Below are 23,999 nucleotides of genomic sequence, written 5' to 3'. Positions count from 1 at the left end.
TTTATCTTGTAAAATCGAAACTCTTTACCCATTAAAAAATTCCCTGTTTCCCCTTCCCCTCAGCCTCTGGCAACCACCATTCTACTTCCTGTTTCTGTGAGTTTGAACCAGTAGTTATTTTATGAGAGCTTGATCTCCGTTATGTCAGCTAAAGGGACTTTGAGGATGAAGAAGAGAGTAATCGATTCCTGTAAAACCAATAGCCATTCTCCATAATCACGTGAGTGTTGGTAGTTGCTCACCCTAAAATTGGAGCATCAACTAATTTCTGTAATGTAGAGTTTGGAAATTCCTATTCCTTTTATTGAGGAAGAGAGGATGATAGTGATTGGCAATTATTGGCACTTATTACTCGCCTGAGGTTAGAGGAAAGACTTGCTTCTTCTAGACTGAAAAAGAAAAGGCAAGTTTGGGTGCATGAGAATGTCTAGGGATATAAAAGAGATTGAAGGAATTCTTAGTGTCTGTTTCTCTGTCAAGCACAAAAGTGAGTCATTTGCTGAAAGTTAGGAATTTGAGTTTGGCTAGAGGACTTAAAGAAAGTGATGGAAGGTTGGAATTGCTGGAATACAGGGTAAGGACTCAATCAGGGATAAGTAGAATAATAGTAATGGTGTTGTTACTAATAACAACAATAATAGTTACCTCAACCATATCAGTGATCTCTTCTATACCAGTTACTGTTCTGTGTGATTTACTTTTTAACCTTAATAGCAACTTTATTCAAGTGGTTGTTCTACAGATAAGAAATAAGTGGTAGAGTTGAGATTCCAGTTGCAGTCTCCTGCCTCAAAACCAGGCTCTTTTCTTCTTTCCACATCGTTAATAACATTGAGAATGTCTCCTCAAAAGCCAGAAGTTTAGAGTGTAACTAAAAATTTGTTCTCTGGAAAAAGGAGGAAGCAAAAAAAAGAAACACCGTATATCCAAAATATAATAAATAGGTCAATGCTTGTTTTTACCCACCAGAATGGTGGATTGCGTCACTCAGTGAAGTGAGCTGCCATGGCCCTGTAGACACCCAGACCTGGTTGACAGTTTCCTTCCTAATCCCTGTGTCTGAAATACTGGATTGAGGTTAATGCTAGGAAGTCCTTTGGTTTCTTGTTGTTGTTGCTGCTGTTCAGTTGCTCAGTCGCTCAGTCGTGTCTGATTCTTTTGTGACCCCAAGTATTGTAGCCTGCCGGGCTCCTCTGTTCATGGGCTTTCTCAGGCAAGGATACTGGAGTGGATTGCCATATCCTCTCCAGGGGATCTTCCCAACCCAGGCTATGTAGCGGTAAATGAAGACCTTTTTATTTGCAGTTACACTATTCACTGAATAGGTATTAGTGGCACTGATTTTTTTGCATTAAGGAATTGGATTAAAAAATATTATTTTTTTGAACAACAGTGTCTCTATGCATGTACATTATTGCTCTAAATAAATGCAACATTTCTTAAAAAGATAGCCCCTTAAAATCACATGTGCAAGTTTACTTGTTTGTTTTTATGTGACATGTGTGAAGGAACGTCCAAAGATGAAGGTGAACAAATAGAGGCCCAAATAATTTGATGGTGAAACAAATCAAAACAGATTAGGTTCTAACCAAATGTCTACCGACTAGCATTTTCATGTGCAGATGGACAAGCAGGCTCTTATTAACTCTTCTAATATGATCAGTTAATTAATTTCTAGACTGTAATTCGTTTATATGAATGCCCTTAATACTCAGATGGGAAAATTCATTACTGTGTTATGGATTAGATTTACATTGCCTAAAACTTTAGAATATAGTTTTGCTCTCCAGATCAGTATGTCAGATTACTTATAATTCAGGCTGAGCAATTATCTCTTCCAAGTTTAACCCTTTTAAACTTGGTATGTTATATGCTTAGTATATCCTGCGTACTCTCCACCTTATTAGAATGCTAACTTTAGTTTTAATATAATGAAGAGAACTATGAACTATGAGACAAAATATAGTGTAGATGGATTTTGTCAACTTGGTAAGCACAAAGTACTATACAATAGGGGTTTGTTGGGAGACTCTTTTTGTAAATGGAAAACTCTTCCAAAAGACATTTTTGAAGTTTTGCTGTGAAGAAAGATTGCTAGTGAATGAAAAGAACCTTTTGTAGACCTCTACTGGGGAGTCTGGTAACTGGTAATGTGGGATTCTATACACAGAGCTCCAAGGCTGAGAGAATATCTCAGAGTAAAGCTATCTGAGTTTTTCATTCAAAGCTATTAATTTCTTCAACTATGAGAAGAAACCACAGATTGTGTAACGGCCTTGGTATTTTGTTGGTGTGGATAGGATGATCTCAGAAGACTTGCAAGCCTGTGTTGGGATGTGTGTGACACGTGCCTCTTAAGTGATTCTTTTTGATTTCAACAGTTGTAGACACATTTTTGAAACTGTAGCTATCCTAAGTTAGCAAATCCGAAGCGGTGCACAAAGCAACCCATTTTTGCTGGTGCCAAATGCATACTTTGCTGAATTTTCTAATCTGGGCTCCAGAGTTTATACATAGCAAATTCTAACATTTGCCAAGTTCTGTTATGACCCAGAGGGGAGTAGAGCAAAGTGGGACGGAGAATTTGGAGAAGCATGCTGCCTATAGGGTAAATCGCATTTCGGAATTTGCTTCCATGTGGATTTTCTCCTGTGGACCACTGTGATGTTTAGCAGGCTGAGCTGGAAAGGTCATATTGCACAAGATGAAGAACAATAAATGGTCTGTTCAGCGATTAGCTGTTAAGCCTCCTGCCAATGCCGACTAAGGGTTGTAATGGCTATTTCTCCTCAGGGATATAAGCGTTTGGCTGTCATCTTTGGGAGGAATATGGTAATTTGTAGCCATTGCTTTCAGCATGGTAGGGAGATCTAACATGCTAAGGCTTTATTCCAGTGGCTTACATCTCCTTTGTTTCATAAACAGCTGCTTCTTTTAGTTTTAAGAATATGTTTCAAAAAATGTATGTGAATATTAAATTCGGTTAATTTATTTTGCCAAAGAGAACCTCATTTTTTTTTTTTTAACCTTAGGACATTGGCTCTAGAAATAGTTTGTTTTTTCCTTGAAATAAGTACAGTTTCATTTACCTTGGGTTGTAGTACAGTTCTAAACCATGTTTAAAATATGTATGGTGTGGGGCGGGGCCGGGGGAAATTCCATGGTGGTCCAGTGGTTAAGATTCCATGCTTCCAATGCAGAGGGTTCAGTCCCTGGTCAGAGAACTAAGATCCTACATGTTGCAGAGTGGTGAAAAAATAAAAAACAATGTACAGGGACATAAACCTCAGTAAGAATTTAAAAGATATGAAGAATCTGGGACATAAGTTACCACTTCTAATAAGTGTGAGTTCCCCTCTGATTTGCTTTATGGGAAGTGTATTCATTAAGGACATTTCCCAAAGCATTTCCATCCAAGTAAATACAATATTTTTACATAGCTGTCTTTTAAAAATAGAAATGCATTCCTGACATTATTTATCATTTTTTAATAAGTGAAATAGCTTAAAATGAACAATGAGTGATTTCTTTGACAGTTACATGGTAGATTAGATGTGCAGAGAATTGCCTTCTGGCCAGAACATTTTGAAGTGACCATTTTAAAGGAAAAATATATGTAAAATATTGGAGCTCATGTGAGAAAAACAATGGAAATCCCTGAGAGGACTGGAAAGCATGATTTCACAATGTAGAGTGAGGACTGGCGGTGATGTTTGTGCCGAAGGTTTCTTAGAAAATTAGACCAAAAGGGAGGGACAAGAGGAAAAAATAGTGCCCAGGCAGAATGGGAGGTCATACTGGAGACAGCACTGTGTAAAAGTCACCCCAGAAAGGTGACTTCTCAGTAGATAAGTAGGAGAGAAAATGACCTGCATACAGAGACTTGCTTGTTAATGTCTTGGATCTGAATGGAGAAGCGGGAATAGTATCCCCAAAAACCGCCTGAACGGAAGCTTGCACTCACATGGATTTGCAACCAGGAATTTGTACTGTCTGTGAGGCCTGAAAATCTCTCAACTGGTAACCATGTTGATAGCACTCCCCTTTGGCTGTGAGTCTCTGTGTCTGGGAAAATCAAGAAGTTTTTTCCCACTTGCTCTCTATTTTACATATGGTAATGTGTTTGTTTCCATGCTATTCTCTCAATTTGCCCCACCCTCTTCTTTCCCCGCTGTGTCCACAGGTCTGTTTTCTGTCTGCATCTCTCTTGCTGCCTTGCAAATAGATTTATCAGCACCATCTTTCTGTATTCCATATGCATGCGTTAATTATATAATATTTGCCTTGGGAGAATCAAATTTAAATCTCTGTAGACCTCAAAAACATTTTAATGGATAAAGTTGTAAGAGTGTGAGCTTGCACAAGAAAACAACCACTGTGAGTTAGGCAGGTATAGCAGGTTTATACTTTCCAAAGATGGCTGCCACAACACTTCCTGACCAGTGTGCCCTTCTAGAACCTTTATAGTCTGCCGTCAAGAAGTAGTGTCTAAAAGTTAAAAAAAAAAAAAAGAAGTAGTGTCTGTCTCATTCCACTAAACCTAAACCTAGCCAGGCCTTTCCAACTGCTTTGACCAAAGTCAGTCAACAAAACATACAACGGAAGTGATACTGTGTGGCTGTGTGAATTCTGAGGCTAAGTCCTAGAAATGCCACACATTTTTCCCTTGCTCTCTTGGGATGCATATTCTTGCAACCCCTCACCATGCTATGAAGAAGCCCATGCCGTCCATGGAGGGACCCATGGGGAGATGGACTGAGGCCTAAGCTGTCAGCCAATGCGAGCTTACCAGCCTTGTGAGAAGCCTTAAGGACATTTTTCTGTACCTCTCCGGTCATGATTTCCATCATCTTCCAAATTTGGTGGACCTGTTGATGCTGAGTGTGAGAGGTCTTCTGAATCAAATTCTTGTGTTTTTAAGTAAAACCAGCACAGAACAGATGAAGCAAGTAACCATCTGTAGTCCTGACATCAACACCAGCTTCAGTCATGGTCTGCCATGTTGACCATGGCATGACATTTTGCAATGTAATGGCATTACATTTTTGTTAGGTAAGATCCATTTTATGGAAATTAGGCAGTTTTTGCCTTGAAAATCCTCAGTAATCAGCTTGACTTTGCTAAATGTTAGCTTCATCCTTCTGCAGATCAGTAAGGCTCACCTCAAAAGCACTGCCTTTGAGGCCATCAGATGGGATTTGTGCTCTTTGAGTTCCTTGTAACCAGTGTTTCCTGGTTTATATTATATTGAACATACTGCTTTTACATCATACCAGTCTTCCTTAGCCAATGGATCAACCACTTTCTTCTTGACTCCCGTTTTGCCAGCTTTTGTAAGGCGCTTCTTCTTGCTGACAGCTCTGGTGCTGCTCAGAGAGCCAAAAGGGCCAAGTTGCTTTTTCATGCGTGGGTTATACTTGTAATGTGGAGACGTTTCTGTATACCTGTTACATAGTTCAATAAAAATTTTACTGAAAAAAAGACACCATAAAGAAATAAGCCACAACTTGAGAGAAGTATTAAAGAACTTTTCAGATATTTTCAAAAAAAGGAATTAGGAAAGTCATGAACAAATGTATTTCACAGAAGCAGAAATAAATGATCTGTGAACATATGAAAAGATCCTCAACATTTTCAATAATCAAGGAAATGCAAATTAAAACAAAGAGGAACTCTTTGTTCCCCACCCCCTACCAGACTAGGAAAAATGAGAAATAAGAATTATTGGTGATGATATGGAGCAGTGGGAACAGTCCCACTGTTGTTGGGTGTGACCATTTTGGAAAACAGTTAGGCTTTACTTAATGGTTCCTAAATCTATATATACCCTAGTGAACTTTCGCATTTAAGTATGAGTATTTAAAGTACCGTTCATAATAGCTAAAAACATAAGCAGCCCAAACATCCAGCAACTGTAAAGTAGTAAATAAACATGGTATATTTGTCAAAGGATGACTATTTAGCATAATGTTAATTAGGTATCACTGCATGCATCTTCACAGAGGAATATTGTAAATACATTATAAGGATCAGAGAAGGTAGTTAAAAATGATAAGATGATGCTCTTCATATAAAATTTAAAGGCAGGCAAATCTAACATGTTGTTTCATGATACATACAAAGTAAAATTGTAAAGAAAAGCAGAAGAATAATAAAATTGTATGATGGTCATTACCTTGGGATAAGGCCTATAATAGAAGAGCACACAAGGAAATGTGGTTTGTGTGTGACATATTTCACAATAAGAATTTTTATGAGTATATTGTTAAAAAGAACCCCAGAATGATTATTTTTCTAAGAAATATTTGGTAATGCAAGTGCTAGTTCTCTATTGATCTTTGGTAGGTGTTCTTGCATATAAAATCCCCCAGTAAATACACTTTGAATTTATTTTTCAAAGTTTCTTCATGTTAATCTTGCCCAGTAGGGAACATAACTAGAAGAAGATGAAACCAGGAGGATTTATCCACAAGTTCAGTTTCAGTTGGTTGTAGCCTTAGAATGAGAAATTGGGCCTCTTATCCTACTTGTCTTAAAATTGGCATGTTATTTTTTAAAAGCAAGTGACTGTTCTTTATTTTTTTGGTGAGCAACAGAGGGACTCTTTTGCCTCTACATCAAGCCTGAGTCTGTAGTTTTAAAAATCTCCATGCGTTCGTTGACTTCTCTTCCTGTTCTAAAGGAATGCGAAAGCCAATAATTATGCACAGACCTGACCTACTTTGGAGGAACCAGAGGACAAAGAAACCCTCACTTTTCTTTATCCTTTTTTCGTTAAAAAAGCAGAGATTTGGGGAGGTGAGGGCCAGAACTTCCTATATCCATCCTTTGAAAAATCTAACACAGTTTGTGCCTGTCTTATACATTAGAAGTTTCCCCATGAGTGTTGGTTGTAGACTAGGGGAATTGACACCAATGAATTCTTTGTGTATCTGTTGATCTGGAAATGTTTGGTCATTTCCTAAGGGTGCTATAGCTTTGAGAACTAAGGAGGAAAGAATGTATGATTTGTTTTTAATTTGTCTTATCTTATATATTTGATTTTGTGAACACCTCAGTCCTTTTATTCCTTTTTAAAAGTAGTAGCTAGGATCTCACATATGTACTTAAGTTAATGAATGAATCAACTGGAACAAAAATTTGGACTAGTCATCCCCTTTAGTAGTTGTTGGGGTTGCCCAGTAGCTGTTACTCTAGTTCTTAGTTCTATTTCCTGTTGTTGTTTTGCTAAGTTGGTAGCTTATTATCATCTCAGTTTTTAATATTTGCTTTATCCATTGATGTTTTTTGTAAATAATAAAAAAGTGCCCCCTAAATCTAAAGCAGAACTCTTTTTGGTTTGGTTTGTTAGTAGTTACTATGGATAATTAATAATTGCTACATAAATAATGAACAAAGGTGTACAACTAGCCAAAAAACACACTAAAAAGATGCTCAGTATTACTGGTCATTAGGAAAATGAGAATTAAAACCACAATGAAATATCACTTCATATCCATTAGGATGGCTTTAATTTAAAAAGATGGACAATAATAAGTCTTGGTGAGGAAGTGGACAAATTAGAACCTTCTCTTGCTTTACTGGTGGGAATGTGATATAATGTAACCTCTTTGTCATTCCCTAACTGGAAAAAGGATAGTGCCATTTATGGAAATCAGGAAATGAGAAAGAGGGATAATGAAATTAGATTTTTTTATGTGTTAAAGATGTCTCTAGGACATTCAGGTGTTACATTATCCACTGCTTAAAACTTTTTAATTGTAACTTTCAGGGTAAAGTTCTCCAAATCAATGTCTTTTCCATGGTCTGTGAGGCCTTCCTGTCTGGTCTCCCTTCTTTACTTTGTTCTAACAACACTGGTTTTTCTTTCAATCTTTGTTTGGTGTGCTTCTATTTTTGTGACCTTTGAACATTCAAATTTGGATAAGATTCTTAGACTTGGATTTTTGGTTTCTATATTTGGATCTTCCTAATTTGGCTATAATTTATGGTTTAATTAATTTGACTTAATTGTGACACATTCCCTTTCATCTAGTCTACCATTATTTGTTGTATAAGTGGAATGGAAATTGTATTACTGATTATCAGTGTTACTGGTATTAATGGTAGGAGATATTGAGTTTACCAATAGTGAAAATATTAGCAACAAAAATGCCAAGACTTTTCTAGTTGGGCAGTGGTGCTGTGATTTAATGTATTAAATTGCTATTTAAGTGAGAAAGGTAATACGAGTTTACTCACTGAGGTTATCTCCCATGTGGTAAATGCATCTTCCTGCTTATCATATGGTCCTACACTGTATTAGCACTATAAAACTAGATGACTTGAGTGTTCAAGATTGAGAACTGTGTAGTGATTCTGATTTATTTTATGTGAATGAACTTTGAAATTAAAAACAGTAAAATGAAAATTTTAAAGAAGCAATACCAAAGTCTCTCAGAGATCTAATTAGAAATTGGCATGGTGAGACCTTGTCTTGATAACTCTGTTTGCAAGTCACTTACAGTGTTACAAGTTACACCTTTCATTTAGTCATTGAGGACCTTGAGGACTGTAAAGGTAAAGTAATTTGCCCAAAGTCCCAAACGTTTCTTAGAGATGGAGTTGGGAATTGAGCTCTAGATCCCAGTTCTCAGTCCATTGCTCTTTTTGCTGTCCCAGAAATTTCTAAATATTTCTCCAGAGCCCTAGGGTTCTGACGAGTTTTGTCTGTCTCTGAACCTTTTACCCTGAGTTAACCAGAGTAGGCGTTTCTCCCACTCCTTGTCTTCCTGTATTAGAATTTCTATGAGATTTTGTTCAGAGAGGAAAAGATTCTGCTTCTGTATGTTAGTTTTATGTCTTTGCTACATAGAACTCTTTATTTTGTGCTATCTTCTACTCAGATAAGTAAATTTGACTTATTAGAGCTTTCTTTGACTTTGTTTCAGAGAATGCCAGTGTGCTGTCTAAAGAAATCTGTGACCCAGAGATCTCAAACAGACTTCTAAATAGGAAGGGATAATTATTTTTAGAGTGAAGTTATTATCAGTTAACATTTTATTCCCTCTCCCCTCTATTTTCCCTTCATTTTTCTCATCTCATAGATCTTATTCTTTGTGATTTTTTGGATGGAGTTTTCCATGGTCTGTTATTTTTCTAAAAAGGTATTTATGCAAATATGTCTATCTTAAATGAAACTATTTCTGGTGTCTGGAGATTCTTTTGGGTCTCTTTGGCAGTGAATTAGGAGACATCTCCATTTGCTTAAACACAGTGTTGTCATAAGATCAAAAGAGGGCCTTGTAGACAGTGTGATAAATAGGTTGGTTTTTGCTTAAACTGTAGATACTTTTAATGATTTTAAAAATCCTCACTGTTATTAACTTCTCAGTGTTTTAGTCAATACACAATTATGATAACTTATTTAATAGTAAAATCCTTGCCGTTACTTGTAGCAGCTTTTCAGAATTCCAGACTTATACTGTAATGTCAATTTAGGACTGTTTTAGAAAGTCAGAATTTAGGATGAATGCTCTTGCTAAGGGAAAGGATGAGCAGTCTTATTAAATGGTAACATGCTTCATGTAGTTGTGTTTTTACATTTAATGTGGGTGCAGATTCCCCTCGAGGAGGGCATGGCAACCCACTCCAGTATCTTGGGCTTCCCAGGTGGCGTTAGTGGTTAAGAACCCTCCTGCCAATGCAGGAGACGTAAGAGACGCAGTTTTTCTCCTTGGATCTGGAAGATCCCCTGGAGGAGGGCATGGCAACCCACTCCTAGAGAATCCCACGGACAGAAAAGCCTGGCGGGCTGCAGTTAATAGGGTTGCACAGAGTCAGACATGACTGAAGCTACTTGGCACGCACACACGCACAGTGATGTTAACATGTATGTGATATATCAAATAGTAATTATAACCTGTATAATAATGAGTTATATTCTGCTGAAACCGTTTTTCAATTTTTTTATGGCATTGTTATCAACATTACTCCTCCTGCCTTTAAAATAAATATCAGAAATTTGACAATTTACCAATGTTCCCATTAGACTATCCAGAGGGAGAGATTTAAGTTACCAGAACTTCACTGTTCAGCACATGAAACACAAACCTTCATTATGGAAATAAAATCTGTTTGATTTGAAAATGTGATGACTACTTAATATAAGGAACTCATTGAAGTCAGCATATATGCCAGAAGCCATCACACAAAACATTCCCATTTTGGTGGAATCCCAGGAGGGCATTTCCTGCCAGCACTGATGGTTTGCAGCTGGCATTAGGAAAGCCCTTCAGAAGATACTGGGTGCAGTATTCCTGATGGGCACAAGGGAGCTGGCCCTTCAACTCTGGGCTGCAGCAGGGAAGACAGACAGCCCAGAGTTAGAACCATTCAGACTAGAAATGCCTGGCTTTTCGAAGATCTACATTTTGACAAATAGTTCACAGTACCGACATCTAAGGATATGTGACAGGTAAGAGTTTCAGAAATAGGGTAAAATGCCCCCTGATAATGGAGATTGCTTCCTATTTTCCTTTAGTCTTCTTTGCCAAATAATTGGGACATGTAAAGAGATGAAGGATTTAGAGTGGTTTTCAACTGTTGTTGTGTTCCCTTGGTTCACTCAACCTCCTGCTACTGCAGGCTATGTTGTTAGGCCTTGGGGGCATATTAATATAATTTGAAACAATTTAAAATATGAACTGTTGCTAACTTTGTGCGCTGGAAACAACACTGCTGTTCATTGTAAGGTTAGCAAGATATTCAACCTAATAAATCTCCGCTGGGGAAGTTTAAAAAGTTATGCTCTGCCAGTTGAGTTTAGCTCTCTTTCCAGCCAGTGCTTTAAAAAGATTTGCGTGTTCTAGGTGCTACATCTGAATGTGCCTAACAGTACACAGACTCCTTGACAAATGCCATTCTTGGGAAGAGCGCAGTCCTTCTGTGAGTCTGTGTTATTTTTACCTATGAGCTGGCACTCCAGGAAAGAGTAGCATGTACTCCATTAAGAAAATTCATCTTGAAATCCATTCAGCTTTCTGCTTCCTTCTAACCTCATAGTCCAGGCCATTGCCAAGTTCTTTACCTACATGTCCCATCCTTCTTCTCCGGGATGAAAATTTCGTCTTTTGTAGCTTAACTTCTCACCATAACTTTAAATTTCTCTTTGGGATAACTGCTGCTCCCTATTTTTCTTTTATTTCAAAACTTTTCTGTGACAGTTACTATTGTTTCACTGTGCCGTTTTCTGCAGTCTTCTTTTTTGGTAGCCACTAAACTATTAGAACTTCTTTGTTCAACCATTTAGCTCTTACTGCCCAGCCCCTTCCCTCTTCTCAAAGTTCCAGTTTGCCCTCCAGTCTTCTTTGGGCCTCTCCCTCTTTTCTGCCCTTCCTTTAAATAAGCCTTCAGGGCATTTTAAAAAATAGCTAGTTTAGAATTAAATCATCAGTCTCATTCTAAATCCCCCTCCTAGGGACTTTCCTGGCATTTCAGTGGTCAAGACTCCGCACTTCCAGTGCAAGTGGTGCCCTGGTTGTGGAACTAAGCTCTCACATGCCACGGGGAAATAAGACCTGACGCAGCCAAGTAAACAAATAAATATTTTTAAAAATCTTTATATTCCATTCGCTTAAGTGGTAAACCTATAGCCCAGAAGTTGGTTTATTGTTCTAGAGTGCCAAAGAATTGATGCTTTTGAACTGTGGTGCTGGAGAGGACTCTGGAGATAGTCCAGGGAGATCAAACTAGTCAATCTTAAAGGAAATCAGCCCTGAATACTCATTGGAAGGATTAATGCTGAAGCTGAAGCTCTAATACTTTGGCCACCTGATCCAAAGAACTGATTCATTGGAAAAGACTCTGATGCTGGGAACGATTGAAGGCAGGAGAAGAGGGTAACAGAGGATGAGATGGTTAGATGGCATTACTGATTCAATGGACATGAACTTGGGCAAACTCCGGGAGGTAGTGAAGGACAGGGAAGCCTGGCGTGCTGCAGTCCATGGGGTTGCAAAGAGTTGGACATGGCGAGTGAACGACAAACAACAAAAACATACAAAGTGTTTTTGGCACGATGTTAAATGTTTAAATAACAGTAATAATAATGTCAGTTAGTCTGAGAAGGTTGCCCATTGTGTTAGAGACACTCCTAGGACTTCTTTTTTCTGAGAGGGTAAATATTAACCAGATGGGAGTCATTGAAACTGAGAAATTATTTTCTTTTTGCCTTAAAATTTTTTCTTCTATGCCTTGAATTCCAAGTTATCACCAGAAAATTTCCACTTATTAATTATTTTTATGCCAACACACCATGTTTTGGGGCTTCCCAGGTGGCATGGTGGTAAAGAATCTGCAGTGCGGAAGATGCAGGTTCTATCTCTGGGTCAGGAAGATCTCTTGGAGTAGGAAATGCAAACCACTCCAGTATACTTGTCTGGAAAATTCCATAGATAGAGGAGCCTGGTGGGCTACGGTCCCAAAGGGTTAGACATGACTGAGCATACAAGCACGCAGTTCTAACTTAGAAATGTTTCCAAGAAGGATGCATGTTTCATTTTCTTACTTCAGGGATGTTTTGTCTCTTCAGGTAAGCTGTCACTTCTGTATCTCCCGGACATTCTGCATCGATGAACTGTTTTATTTTCACTATTTAGTATAGCCCAAACAAAGAAGTATAGAAAAATAAAAAATCACCTAAAAGACCTGCTAGATATTTTAAACTATAATTGACTCTTTTTTGTTTCTTTTATTAAAACTTTAATCAACTCTTGAACATTGTGGGGGTTAATCCACATGTAACTAACAGTTGGCTTTCTGCATCCCTGTTTCCTCTACATCTGAGGAGTCAACCAACCATGGAACATTTAGAACTGTTCAGTTCAGTTTAGTTCAGTTGCTCAGTCGTGTCTGACTCTTTGCAACCCCATGAATCACAGCACCATTACCAACTCCCGGAGTTTACCCAAACTCATGTCTGTCGAGTTGGTGATGCCATGCAGCCATCTCATCCTCTGTTGTCCCCTTCTCTGCCCCCAATCCTTCCCAGCATCAGGGTCTTTTCCAGTGAGTCAGCTCTTCACATCAGGTGGCCAAAGTATTTCAGCTTCAGCATCAGTCCTTCCAATGAACACCCAGGACTGATCTCCTGTAGGATGGACTGGTTGGATCTCCTTGCAGTCCAAGGGACTCTCAAGCGTCTTCTCCAACACCACAGTTCAAAAGCATCAATTCTTCAGCACTCAGCTTTCTTCACAGTCCAACTCTCACATCCATACATGACCACAGGAATAACCATAGCCTTGACTAGACGGACCTTTGTTGACAAAGTAATGTCTCTGCTTTTGAATATGGTTGGTTGGTCTAGGTTGATCATAACTTTCCTTCCAAGGAGTAAGTGTCTTTTAATTTCATGGCTGCAGTCACCATCTGCAGTGATTTTGGAACCCAGAAAAATAAAGTCTGACACTGTTTCCACTGTTTCCCCATCTATTTCCCATGAAGTGATGGGAACGGATGCCATGATCTTCGTTTTCTGAATGTTGAGCTTTAAGCCAACTTTTTCACTCTCCTCTTTCACTTTTATCAAGAGGCTTTTTAGTTCCTCTTCACTTTCTGCCATAACGGTGGTGTCATCTGCATATCTGAGGTTATTGATATTTCTCCGGGCAATCTTGATTCCAGCTTGTGCTTCTTCCAGCCCAGCGTTTCTCATGATGTACTGTGTATGTAAGTTAAATAAGCAGGGTGACAATATACAGCCTTGACGTACTCCTTTTCCTATTTGGAACCAGTCGGTTGTTCCATGTCCAGTTCTAACTGTTGCTTCCTGACCTCCATATAGGTTTCTCAAGAGGCAGGTCAGGTGGTCTGGTATTCCCATCTCTTTTAGAATTTCCCACAGTTTATTGTTTAGAACTGTAGTTTTTACTGTTGAAAAAAAATTCATGTATAAGTGGTCCTGAGCAGTTCAAAGCCACATTGTTCGAGGGTCAACTGTATTTCCTTTGCAGTTCATTGAGAACTGACTAAAATCTTATCTTCAGTGGTCCTGTCGAGCCCTCCTATCTGGAGTTGGCTGGAATCCTGATGGCTCAACCATTCTTAGGCTTGACAGCTGCATATTTTCTCTAAAACAGTTGTGATGATGTGTGAAATGGATAGAGTAACGAGTTCTTTTCAAATGCATATCTTTGCTTTGCCCCTTAGTACTTGATTTCTTTCTTATAAACTAAAATACGAAATCCTTGATTGGTTCCAGTGTAAAGGTGAGGGTCTCCCCAAGAATATGAACAGCCTATATCCTCAATGTGGCCACGTGGTACATCTTTAATCCTGGCCCTTTAGTGCCTAGCACTAGACTATAAAGAGAAGTGAAAGTTGCTCAGTCGTGTCCGACTCTTTGAGACCCCATGGGCTATACAGTCCAGGAATTCTCCAGGCCAGAATACTGGCATGGGTAGCCTTTCCCTTCACCAGGCAATCTTCCCAACCCAGGGACTGAACCCAGGTCTCCCACATTGCAGGCCGATTTTTACTAGCTGAGCCACAAGGGAACCCCTTGTGGGTTTAACCTTTTAGTCTGATTTCTGTAGTCTGTGGTGGTTTGGGGTTTCTTTAAACCTGTTTTCCTGATGACAGTTCTATTTTCTAGTAAGTTTAAAAGAAAAAAAGCTTTTTATCAAGGCTGATTGTAAAGACATTTAATAAATTCCTTTTCTAGAGCCATTTCAACTGGGAATGAATTAGGCCTTATGGAAAGAATTAAGTCCAACAGGAAAAAAAAAAAAATTGACGATTTTCTCAGTTTTCCCAAAGGTGGTACCATTCTAGGTTTATAGGAGAGAAGTTAATTCATTACATACAATGCCTTATTGTTCTCAGTATTTGATCCAAGGACCCCAGAGTTTCCAAAATTCTTTCAGTGAGTCCCCAAATTCTTTTAGTGAGTCCCCAAGGTCAAAACTGTTTTATAAATATTCAAACATTATTTTTATTTTTCACTGTCATTCTCTTACAGTTACATAGTGGAGATTTCAAAAGACTACATGATGTTTGATGATCTGATTACCCTGACGGCTGGTGAAATGTGTGTTTGGGTATTCTTCTGTCTTAAAATTTTCTGTTCTAATTTCTGATTTTAATTTTAACCCAATTTCTAAGTAAATATTAATAGATACTACACATATGAACAACCCTTCTTTGAAGGTTCTCAGTAATATTTAAAAGAAGGAATCCTGAGACCAAAAACTTTGAGAACTGCTGTGCAGCTGAGTGTGGGACTTCCCTTCTCTCACAGAATCCCAGTTGGGAGTATCAGTAGCTGCTGGTGAGCTGTGCAAGTGTGTTGCCTTAAGCCAGGCAGTTATTCAGTAAACATCTTTTAATGGAATTAAATTGGGTTCTTGGAATGCAGCTTTTGAGACCTTATTTAAGATTCTGCCCAGGGTGGTGTTGGAGCATTGAGTTCCTTGTAGCCTGCCAAGTTTCTTCGAGATGGGTGACTGGCAAGTCTCAGTATTGGGTCAAGTATTTCAGAAGTCATTTTCGTAGAATATCTGCTTTAACTGATGGCTTATTGGCATTATCTAGAGCAGTGCTGTCCAATGAAATGAAAGCCACCTATATAATTTTAATTTTAGAGTAATCATATTTTCAAAACTAAAGACTTGTGATATTAATTAGGTTCCCTTCAGTTTTATTGAAGTATAATTGACAAAGTATACAATATGATGTTTTGAAATGTATATATTGTGAAAGGATTTACTCCAGTTGAGTTAATTACCATATCTATCATCTGACATAGTTATCTTTTCTTCCTAATAGGTGGGAATATTTAAGTTCTACTCTCAACAAATTTCAGTTATACAATACCATAGTATCAGCTGTAGTCACCATTTTTTACATTAGATCCTCAGACCTTATTCATTTTATAACTGAAAGATTGCACCCTTTTACCAACCTCTCCCTATTTTCCTCACTCCTCAGCCTCTGGCAGCCACTTTTCTACTTGCTGTTTCTATGACTTTGGCTCTTTCTTCCTTTTTAAAGATTTTACACATAAGTGATCCTGTGCGATAATGTGGTGTTTGGCTTTGGCAAATGGCATAATGGCACTTGGCATAATGGCCTCCCAGGTTCATCCATTTGTTGCAAATGACAGATATTTTCTTCTTTTCTAAGGCCCGATAATATTCTGTGGTATACATACACCAGATTTTATTAAATCATTCATCTGTTGATGGACACTTAGGTAATTTTAATACTTTGGGTATTGAGTGAACATTGCAAGACAATCTCTTTGAAATAATGATTTTGTTTTCTTTGGATATATACTCGGAAGTTGGATTGCTGGTAGTTTTACTTTTTATTCTTGAGGAACCTCCATACTGTTTTCATAGTGGCTGTACCAGTTTATATTCCCACCAACAGTGTATAAGTGTTCCCTTTTCTCCATTTCCTTGCTGGCGTTTGTTATCTTGTCCTTTTTGATGGTAGACGTCCTAACAGGCAGGAAGTGGTATCATTGTGGTTTTGATTTGCATTTCCCTGATGACTAGTGATGTTGAATCCCTTTTCATGTACCTGTTGGCCATTTGTATGTCTTCGTTGAAAGGATATCTGTTTAGGTCCTTTGCCTATCTTTAAATTGGATTTTTTTTTTCTTTACCTGAGTTGTATGAATTCCTTCTATATTTTGGATATTAACTCCTTATCAGATATGTGACTTGTAAATATATTTCCCATTCCATAGGGTTGCCTTTTTATTGAAATTAGGTTTAATAATATATTTTATTTAGCCTGGTATATCCAAAATATTCTTTCTACATGTAATCAATGTAAAAATTATCAGTGAGATAGTTTCATTCCCTTTTTATTGTTAAGACTTTGAAATCTGATATGTATTTTTGCATGTATAGCATATCAGTTTGAACTAGCCACATTTCAAGTGCTCAGTAGTTACATGTGACTGGTGTCTACTCCATTGCACAGCACTAATCTAAACCATAAAATGATTCTAGACCTGAGCTGAGAGTAATCTAGATACTAGATAAGCTTTGTTGTGTAAATAAGAGAATACAAACTTAGCTATAGAAGTTAATATAAAGACAGCCTCTTAAAAATAATTAACAATGGCAAAATGCCTAAATGTTAGTGCATTTCAATGAGAGGAGACTTCTTTTCATAAAAGAATACAGAAAAAAATAAAAATTAAAAAAATCTTTCTCTGCACTGTTATAATGTTTTCTCTTACCTTCTTAAAAGCGTTCAGTTTTTTACTGTATCCTGTGAAATGATTACGCGTGCGTCTGTGTACTAGTTTGAGAGAGTGCTCTTTCTCTTTTTGGAGGAATTTTAGCAACTGTGGTCTTTGTGTTTTCTTCCTAAGTAGTTTCTTTTTTTTTAAGCTGCTCATTAGTTGTAGCATGTCCCTGAGTGAAGAGACCTGCTTATTTCTGATGGGTAAGGAGGAAAGGTGATTTGTTTTGACCTTAACACTGAACCTTTTCATGGCTCATTGGCTTTTATTGTCACCTTATCTTGCCTGTGAATATGACATCAGGGTATGTGAGTGAATTATTGCCTGTTGTGAGGAAAACACTGTTTTCTTGAACTTCATTCCCTAAGAGCATTACTGCACTTAGAAAAATTAGGTAAGAGTTAAAGGAACTGTGGTTTAGAAGTGAGAACAGGAGGAAATGGCTGTTTTCCCCTTCTAGAATGAATAAAGAACTAGGACTTTAAATTTGGCACATTATAAGTTTAACTTTTTCTTATACCACCTGTGTATTAAAAAAGAAATTTGTTGAATGGAAATATATTGGGTAAGGAAATTCTTAAGGACTCCCAATAATCTGTATCTCTTTAGCAACATATTTGATATAATACCATGTTTAATAATTACTATTGTCAATTCACAAGATCATGCTCTTTGCAGGATGAAAGGATTCTGTGTAGAGTAGTCAAACTTAAGAAATATCTGGTCTGCTGGTAATGTGTTGGAAGTTTCCCTCTTTATTTGTTATGCTTTTCATATGTATGTGCAAGTATGTGATTCATAGATTTTTAACACTGATCTAAAAACATTCTTTGAGAGTCTTATCTTCTGTTTACCTGCCCATTTACCTTTTGTTATTGACACACTTTATTTTTCAAGTAACTAGTATGTACTACTTTTAAAGCCTTTATTATATAGCCTCCAATAATCTGTAACAGTGAAAATTTATGGTCATTGGTCTCTTCAAGTAGTCTTGAAATAATTAGAACTACCTGCTTGCCAGCTACCTGCTCTCTGACTTGGTAGTTTCTCTGTTTCACTGGTATTTTTTTTTAAGGTATTGCTATGTAGAAAACTTCTACTCCTCAGTTTGCAGCTAAGGTAGGAGCTAAGTGAGAGGAAGTTGCCGTCTCTGTTAGTAAGTGGTCCCATTAGGTGCCCGTGCAGAGTAGTCCTGTGGCCTCCTCTCTTGTGTTAGCTACTTAGCATGGATGGAAGGGGGCCCAACCTGCCTTGAGGAAGCAGCTCCCTCCCTCTCTTTGACATAGCCTTCAGGATCAGGTCTTGCTGTGGGTTCCGTCTTGTGGCTCAGTCTGACTTTGCTGAATGAAATGCATTTTCTTCCCAGTTCTATTTCTTCCATGTTCTTCCCACATCAGCTGGAAGCAGCCTGTTCTAAATGCTGCCCACAAATTGTTAGCTATTTTGCTACTAGGTCCCCCAACTCATCCCTTAAGAAAGGAGTTGATGTGTTGCAGATCCAGGACTATGGTCACTTAGTGAAGCAAATCTAATCCTTGCCAAAAAATGCCTAACATTTAAGGCTTGATTCCAGAAAAAAAGGAAATAATAACAAAAGCAGTACCTGTAACGAATGTATATTGCATGCCAGGCGTTATATAAGAAGGTTGCATTCATTAGCTTAGTTAATCATCAGTAACCTTTAAAGTGGCTTCTACTGTTGCCTACACTTTATAGATAAGGAGCCATGGGAAAATTAAATAACTTGGTTATATGTTACCAGACAAATCCAAGATTTTGATCCCAGTCAGCTTGACACCATGTTTAGCTGCTAGGCAAAACTTCGCCTCCCTGTGTCTTGTGGAAGCTTAAATCTCACTATAAAGTAGGCAGGGACTTGATGCTTTTATATATTAAAATCTCTCTGAATTTACTTCTAAGATTGTGAACAAAGTGAATGTGTTAGTCACTCAGTTGTGACTGACTGTTGCGAACCTATGGCCTGTAGCCTGCCAGGCTCCTGTCTCTACTGTGATTTTTGTTGCTGTTGTTTTGGGAATTGTTCTTAGAGAACCAGCTGCAGATGCCAGACTAATTGCTGGCATTAAGGTCCTATATGTGGTCTTGCACAGTGATGGGAAGAAGAAATGCTAGTGGTTAGGGGCCGTAGGATTCAGGACAACTTATTAGAAGATCAGTTAGCTGGTGAGATTTGTTAATGTTTGTGCTATTGCTCCTTATAAAATTCTTTTCCCTCTTTTCTGCCCATCTCAATTCTGTGTCTTCTCAGGTTCTCTCTTCTTTGTGAAGTCTTTACCTGTGTTTACTTTTTCTCCCCCAGGTGAAGGTCATACTTTGTCCTCTGTTCTACTTATACCATGTACAAAGCTTTATTTATTGTATTTCCAGTGCTGTGTGGTTGGCTGTTTCACATATGTCTGTCTTCTCTACTCGATTGTGAGGTACCTGAAGTGAAGGCTGTGTCTGGTTAATCTTCGTAGCTCAAGCGACATCCACCTCATTTTATCACATTCCATGTTCAAGGCAGAGCTTAACTCAGAGTTGAGCTGGAATTGCTCTGCTTGTGCCTTCCTTCCATTAGTCCTTCACCTAACAGCAGAAACAACCCCAAACAAAGTTACTGTTGTGCTGTCTTTCTTACATTTGAATCACTTACTATGTATGGTTCCATTCTGTCTTTATTTATTTGGGCTGAACTTTTTTATTATTGACATCTTTGCTTCCCTGGTTTTCTTTATCTTTTTTTTCTCAATAAGTGTAAATTTTCTTTTCCTCCCCCAGTGTATAGACCCATGTAATTTTAGGAATTGAAAGTGCTAAATTTGCGTAGCCCTTATCCTTCATCCAGCTAATATTTGTTGAGTACATCCTGATTGAGTAGTTGAAAAAGACATAGAGATATTTGGGGGCAACCCAATATTTTGAATATTTAAGAATAATGAGGAAGTTTAGATTTAGTAGATTAAAAATGTCTTTCATCATTTATTCTGTTTTTAAATGTGTGCTGCTGAGTAACTTAAGAATTACGAGCAAAGTAGAAAGATGTTTTATGCTGAAGCTGTATATATACAGCATAGAAAGATCTCCTAAAGATTTTTTTAGGATTATCATCAAGAATTTGATTCTAAAGCTGAGCTACCTGGGCTTCATTCTTCGGTCTACCTCATACTAGCTATAAATTACTTCAGTTCAGTTCAGTCGCTCAGTCGTGTCCGACTCTGTGCGACCCCATGAATCGCAGCACGCCAGGCCTCCCTGTCCATCACCAACTCCCGGAGTTCATTCAGACTCAGGTCCATCAAGTCAGTGATGCCATCCAGCCATCTTATCCTCTGTCGTCCCCTTCTCCTCCTGCCCCCAATCCCTCCTAGCATCAGGTTCTTTTCCAATGAGTCAACTCTTTGCATGAGGTGGCCAAAGTATTGGAGTTTCAGCTTCAGCATCAGTCCTTCCATTACTTAGTCCTGGGTAATTACTGAATCTCTATGTGTCTCAGGTTCCATATTTGTAAAACAGGGTTGATAATAATATGGAGTGTTGTAAGGTTTGAATGAGTTAGTATTTACAAAGCACTAAAGATTATATAGTATATATATATACTGGCATATAGTAAGTGTTCAGTATATAGTGTGTGTGTGTGTATATATATATAGTAATAAATAGTATATAGTAATTGTCTATATGTAATATAGAGTATACATATAGTATATAGTTATATAGTATATAGTAATTGTCTATATGCAATATAGAGTATACATATAGTATATAGTTATATAGTCTATAGTAATTGTCTATATGTAATATAGAGTATACATATAGTATATAGTTATATAGTATATAGTAATTGTCTATATGCAATATAGAGTATACATATAGTATATAGTTATATAGTATATAGTAATTGTCTATATGTAATATAGAGTATACATGTAGTATATACTTATATAGTATATAGTAATTGTCTATATATAATGTAGAGTATATATATAGTATATAGTTCAGTGTATAGTAATTGCTGTTGCCATCGCCACCACCGCCCTTACTACTCTCACTGTTACTGGATTATAGAAGCACCTCCTGAGATGTGGGATGTGCCTGTGGAACTTCTAGTCAGACCTTACCAAGTCATCATTTACTTATCATATAAGCTTCTTGTTTTAATAAGAAGCCCTGCATATCATTCTCTGCACCAAAGCATGATTTGCCTAGATTGCAACCGCATCTGTAGGGTAATGAAGTATTTTGTTCTGGGGTTTTACTATAGGAGCAATTTAAGAAATGGCAGAAGACCCATTAGCTTTTGGAGTCTGTTCCTTTGAGACCAACTTGCTAGGAATCCATTTCCTGTCTGTTTAAAAAGAGTAAATTTATTTTCTTCATTGACATCCTGTAAACAAGATAATGGCAATTTGTATTTTGTGGAATATGTTTTAAAGTGGATTTAATTTTCCTTAGTAAATGCTTTTTAATAATGCATGAGTGAATTTTCTTTCTCTGTTGTCAGGTTGCTATCAAGATCATTGATAAGACCCAGCTGGATGAAGAAAACTTGAAGAAGATTTTCCGAGAAGTTCAAATTATGAAGATGCTTTGCCACCCCCACATTATCAGGCTTTACCAGGTAGGATCCCTAGTGGTGTGGTGCAGGGCAACAAAGAACCCAGGGTGGTCACTTGTGTCTGTGGTTACTTTTGAAGAGAAGGTGGGTGGGTGAACATCTGCAACTTTTTTTTTTCTATGTTCATATGTTCATCCTACTATTTCCCCACCCTATTATCCCCCAACTCAGTACTTCAGTTTCCCCTGGGGATTTACTAGTAAGCTCTAGCTTACCTAGGTAAGCTTGGATGCCATTCTTAGAGTTACCCAAAAAGATTATTTAGAAGATGATGAGAACCTATTTATTTAGATCAGAATCCTAAAGCAGAATGGGAAACCCAAAAGGAACAGAGAATTTAAAGAGACTAAAATAATATTAACTTTCACAGCATTATTGAAATACCAATGTCTGTGATCATTTTATGAATTATCACAAAGGATATTTTCAGTGTGGCTTGTTGTACCAGTCGAACCTATCTCCTTTCAACTCTAATAGGGTCCCAGACATAGTTTTTCTAAGGTTGCACTTGATTACTTTGATAACCAGGAGATTGTGTTTGTGTGCTTAGTCCCTCAGTCATGTCCGACTCTTTGCAACCCCGTGGACTGTAGCCTGCCAGACTGCTCTGTCCATGGGGATTCTCCAAGCAAGAATACTGAAGTGGGTTGCCATGCCCTCCTTCAGGGGCTTCTCAACCCAGGTATTGAACCCAGGTCTCCCACATTGCAGGCGGATTCTTTACCATCTGAGCCACCCCGGAAGCCCAACCATCAGATTGACTCCGCGTAATGGCAGAATTTTCTATTCTACTTTACTTAGCTTCCCAGGAGGCATGCATATTTCATGCCATCATCAAAAGTGATTCCCTAGCCTTACTGCAAAAGCAGTGTATCTAATGGCTGGAATTTTAAGCCAGATAGGAGAGGAGGACCTTGCCTTAGCAGGCGGGTGGAAGAGATATTTTGGGAGAGGTGGGGCTTTGGGATGCTTCTCAAATTGCAGTGTGTTGGCAACCATGAGCCCTGCCTGTGTATGAGGCCAGCCCTGCTCACTGCTCTCTACCAGAACAGCCAACACCTCGTTCTGCAGGAAGTGGCCACCCACTCAGTTCGTTTGCTGCTGTTAGTCTGCAGTAAATGGTTACTGGCCCAGACCTGGGATCATGTGTAAAAGTGGAAAGAGTACATCTGAGGCACAACAGGCAAACTTTCAGTCTGCTGCTTTTATGGAAAAGAAAGCATGTAGTGATATTAATGTATGTTTAAGACCATAGCATTAGGGCTCTTGTCTGGCGTCACCTGCTCACATCATGAAATGAATTAGATCAGCAGGAGCAGGATTGTTGAAAGTTTATCACACAAAGTTAGATTGAGCAACACCTCTGTTGTGCCTGAGAAGGAAACCCATGAAAGCTTCCTGGGGTTGCCTGAAGAGCTGTGTCTGCAAGTTCAGAGCTGATGCTTCCTTCCTATCCTGACAGACAGTAAACTTCTTGACCTCACTTTTTAAAATAAGTCATCTTTTAATAGTTGTAGAGCTCATTATAAAGGCTGACTTTCCTTAAGAGGTTGACTTACAGGTATTAACCTTATCACTGAAATCTGCAGGTTTACCTTTATTACCCAGGATTTCATTAGCCTTTCAGATTTGGAGACTTTCAACCCTGGCTTTGAACATTGCCCTCTTTTAGGCTTTAATTTTGCTGTCTGGCAGCTAATATTGTTAATGGGAGATTCTGAGCTGCCAAGGTGAGTGTGTATTAAGGTAGTTTTTATGTCATTTGCTAAAGCTTCAGTCTCCTTGGGCTTCCAGAGTGAACCAAATTTAGATAACTATATAGGGAAGTTTTTGAACTCCTGAAAAGCTTAAAAATAAAAAAAATAATAGTCTAAAGTTAAACACAACATTGTAAATCAACTCTACTTCAACAAAATTTTAAAAAATTTAAAAATTTACAGTCAATAAAGTGAAAGTGAAGTCATGTCCAACTCTTTGTGACCCCGTGGACAGTAGCCTGCACCAGGCTCCTCCATCCATGGGATTTTCTAGGCAAGAGCACTGGAGTGGGTTGCCACTTCCTTCTCTAGGGAATCTTCCCCACCCAGGGATCCAACCCAGGTCTCCCGCGTTGTAGACAGACACTTTACTGTCTGAACC

The 23,999-nt window shown here is 38.1% G+C and overlaps 1 protein-coding gene across 5 annotated transcripts in view; it reads left to right on the top strand.

Moving 5' to 3' along the window:
• The window catches only part of SIK3 (SIK family kinase 3), a 266,327-nt gene that overhangs the window by 125,627 nt on the left and 116,701 nt on the right, over window positions 1-23,999 (top strand). For all 5 annotated transcript variants that reach the window (XM_010812395.3, XM_010812393.4, XM_010812394.3 and 2 more), the window contains one exon: window positions 21,747-21,863. In XM_010812395.3, the coding sequence (XP_010810697.1) occupies window positions 21,747-21,863 (117 nt within the window). Of the gene's footprint in view, window positions 1-21,746; window positions 21,864-23,999 lie in introns of those variants that run through there.

The sequence above is a fragment of the Bos taurus genome, chromosome 15, assembly GCF_002263795.3.
Source record: "Bos taurus isolate L1 Dominette 01449 registration number 42190680 breed Hereford chromosome 15, ARS-UCD2.0, whole genome shotgun sequence".
In the NCBI taxonomy this organism is placed as follows: domain Eukaryota; kingdom Metazoa; phylum Chordata; class Mammalia; order Artiodactyla; family Bovidae; genus Bos; species Bos taurus.
This window is presented reverse-complemented; position numbering and strand designations above follow the sequence as displayed.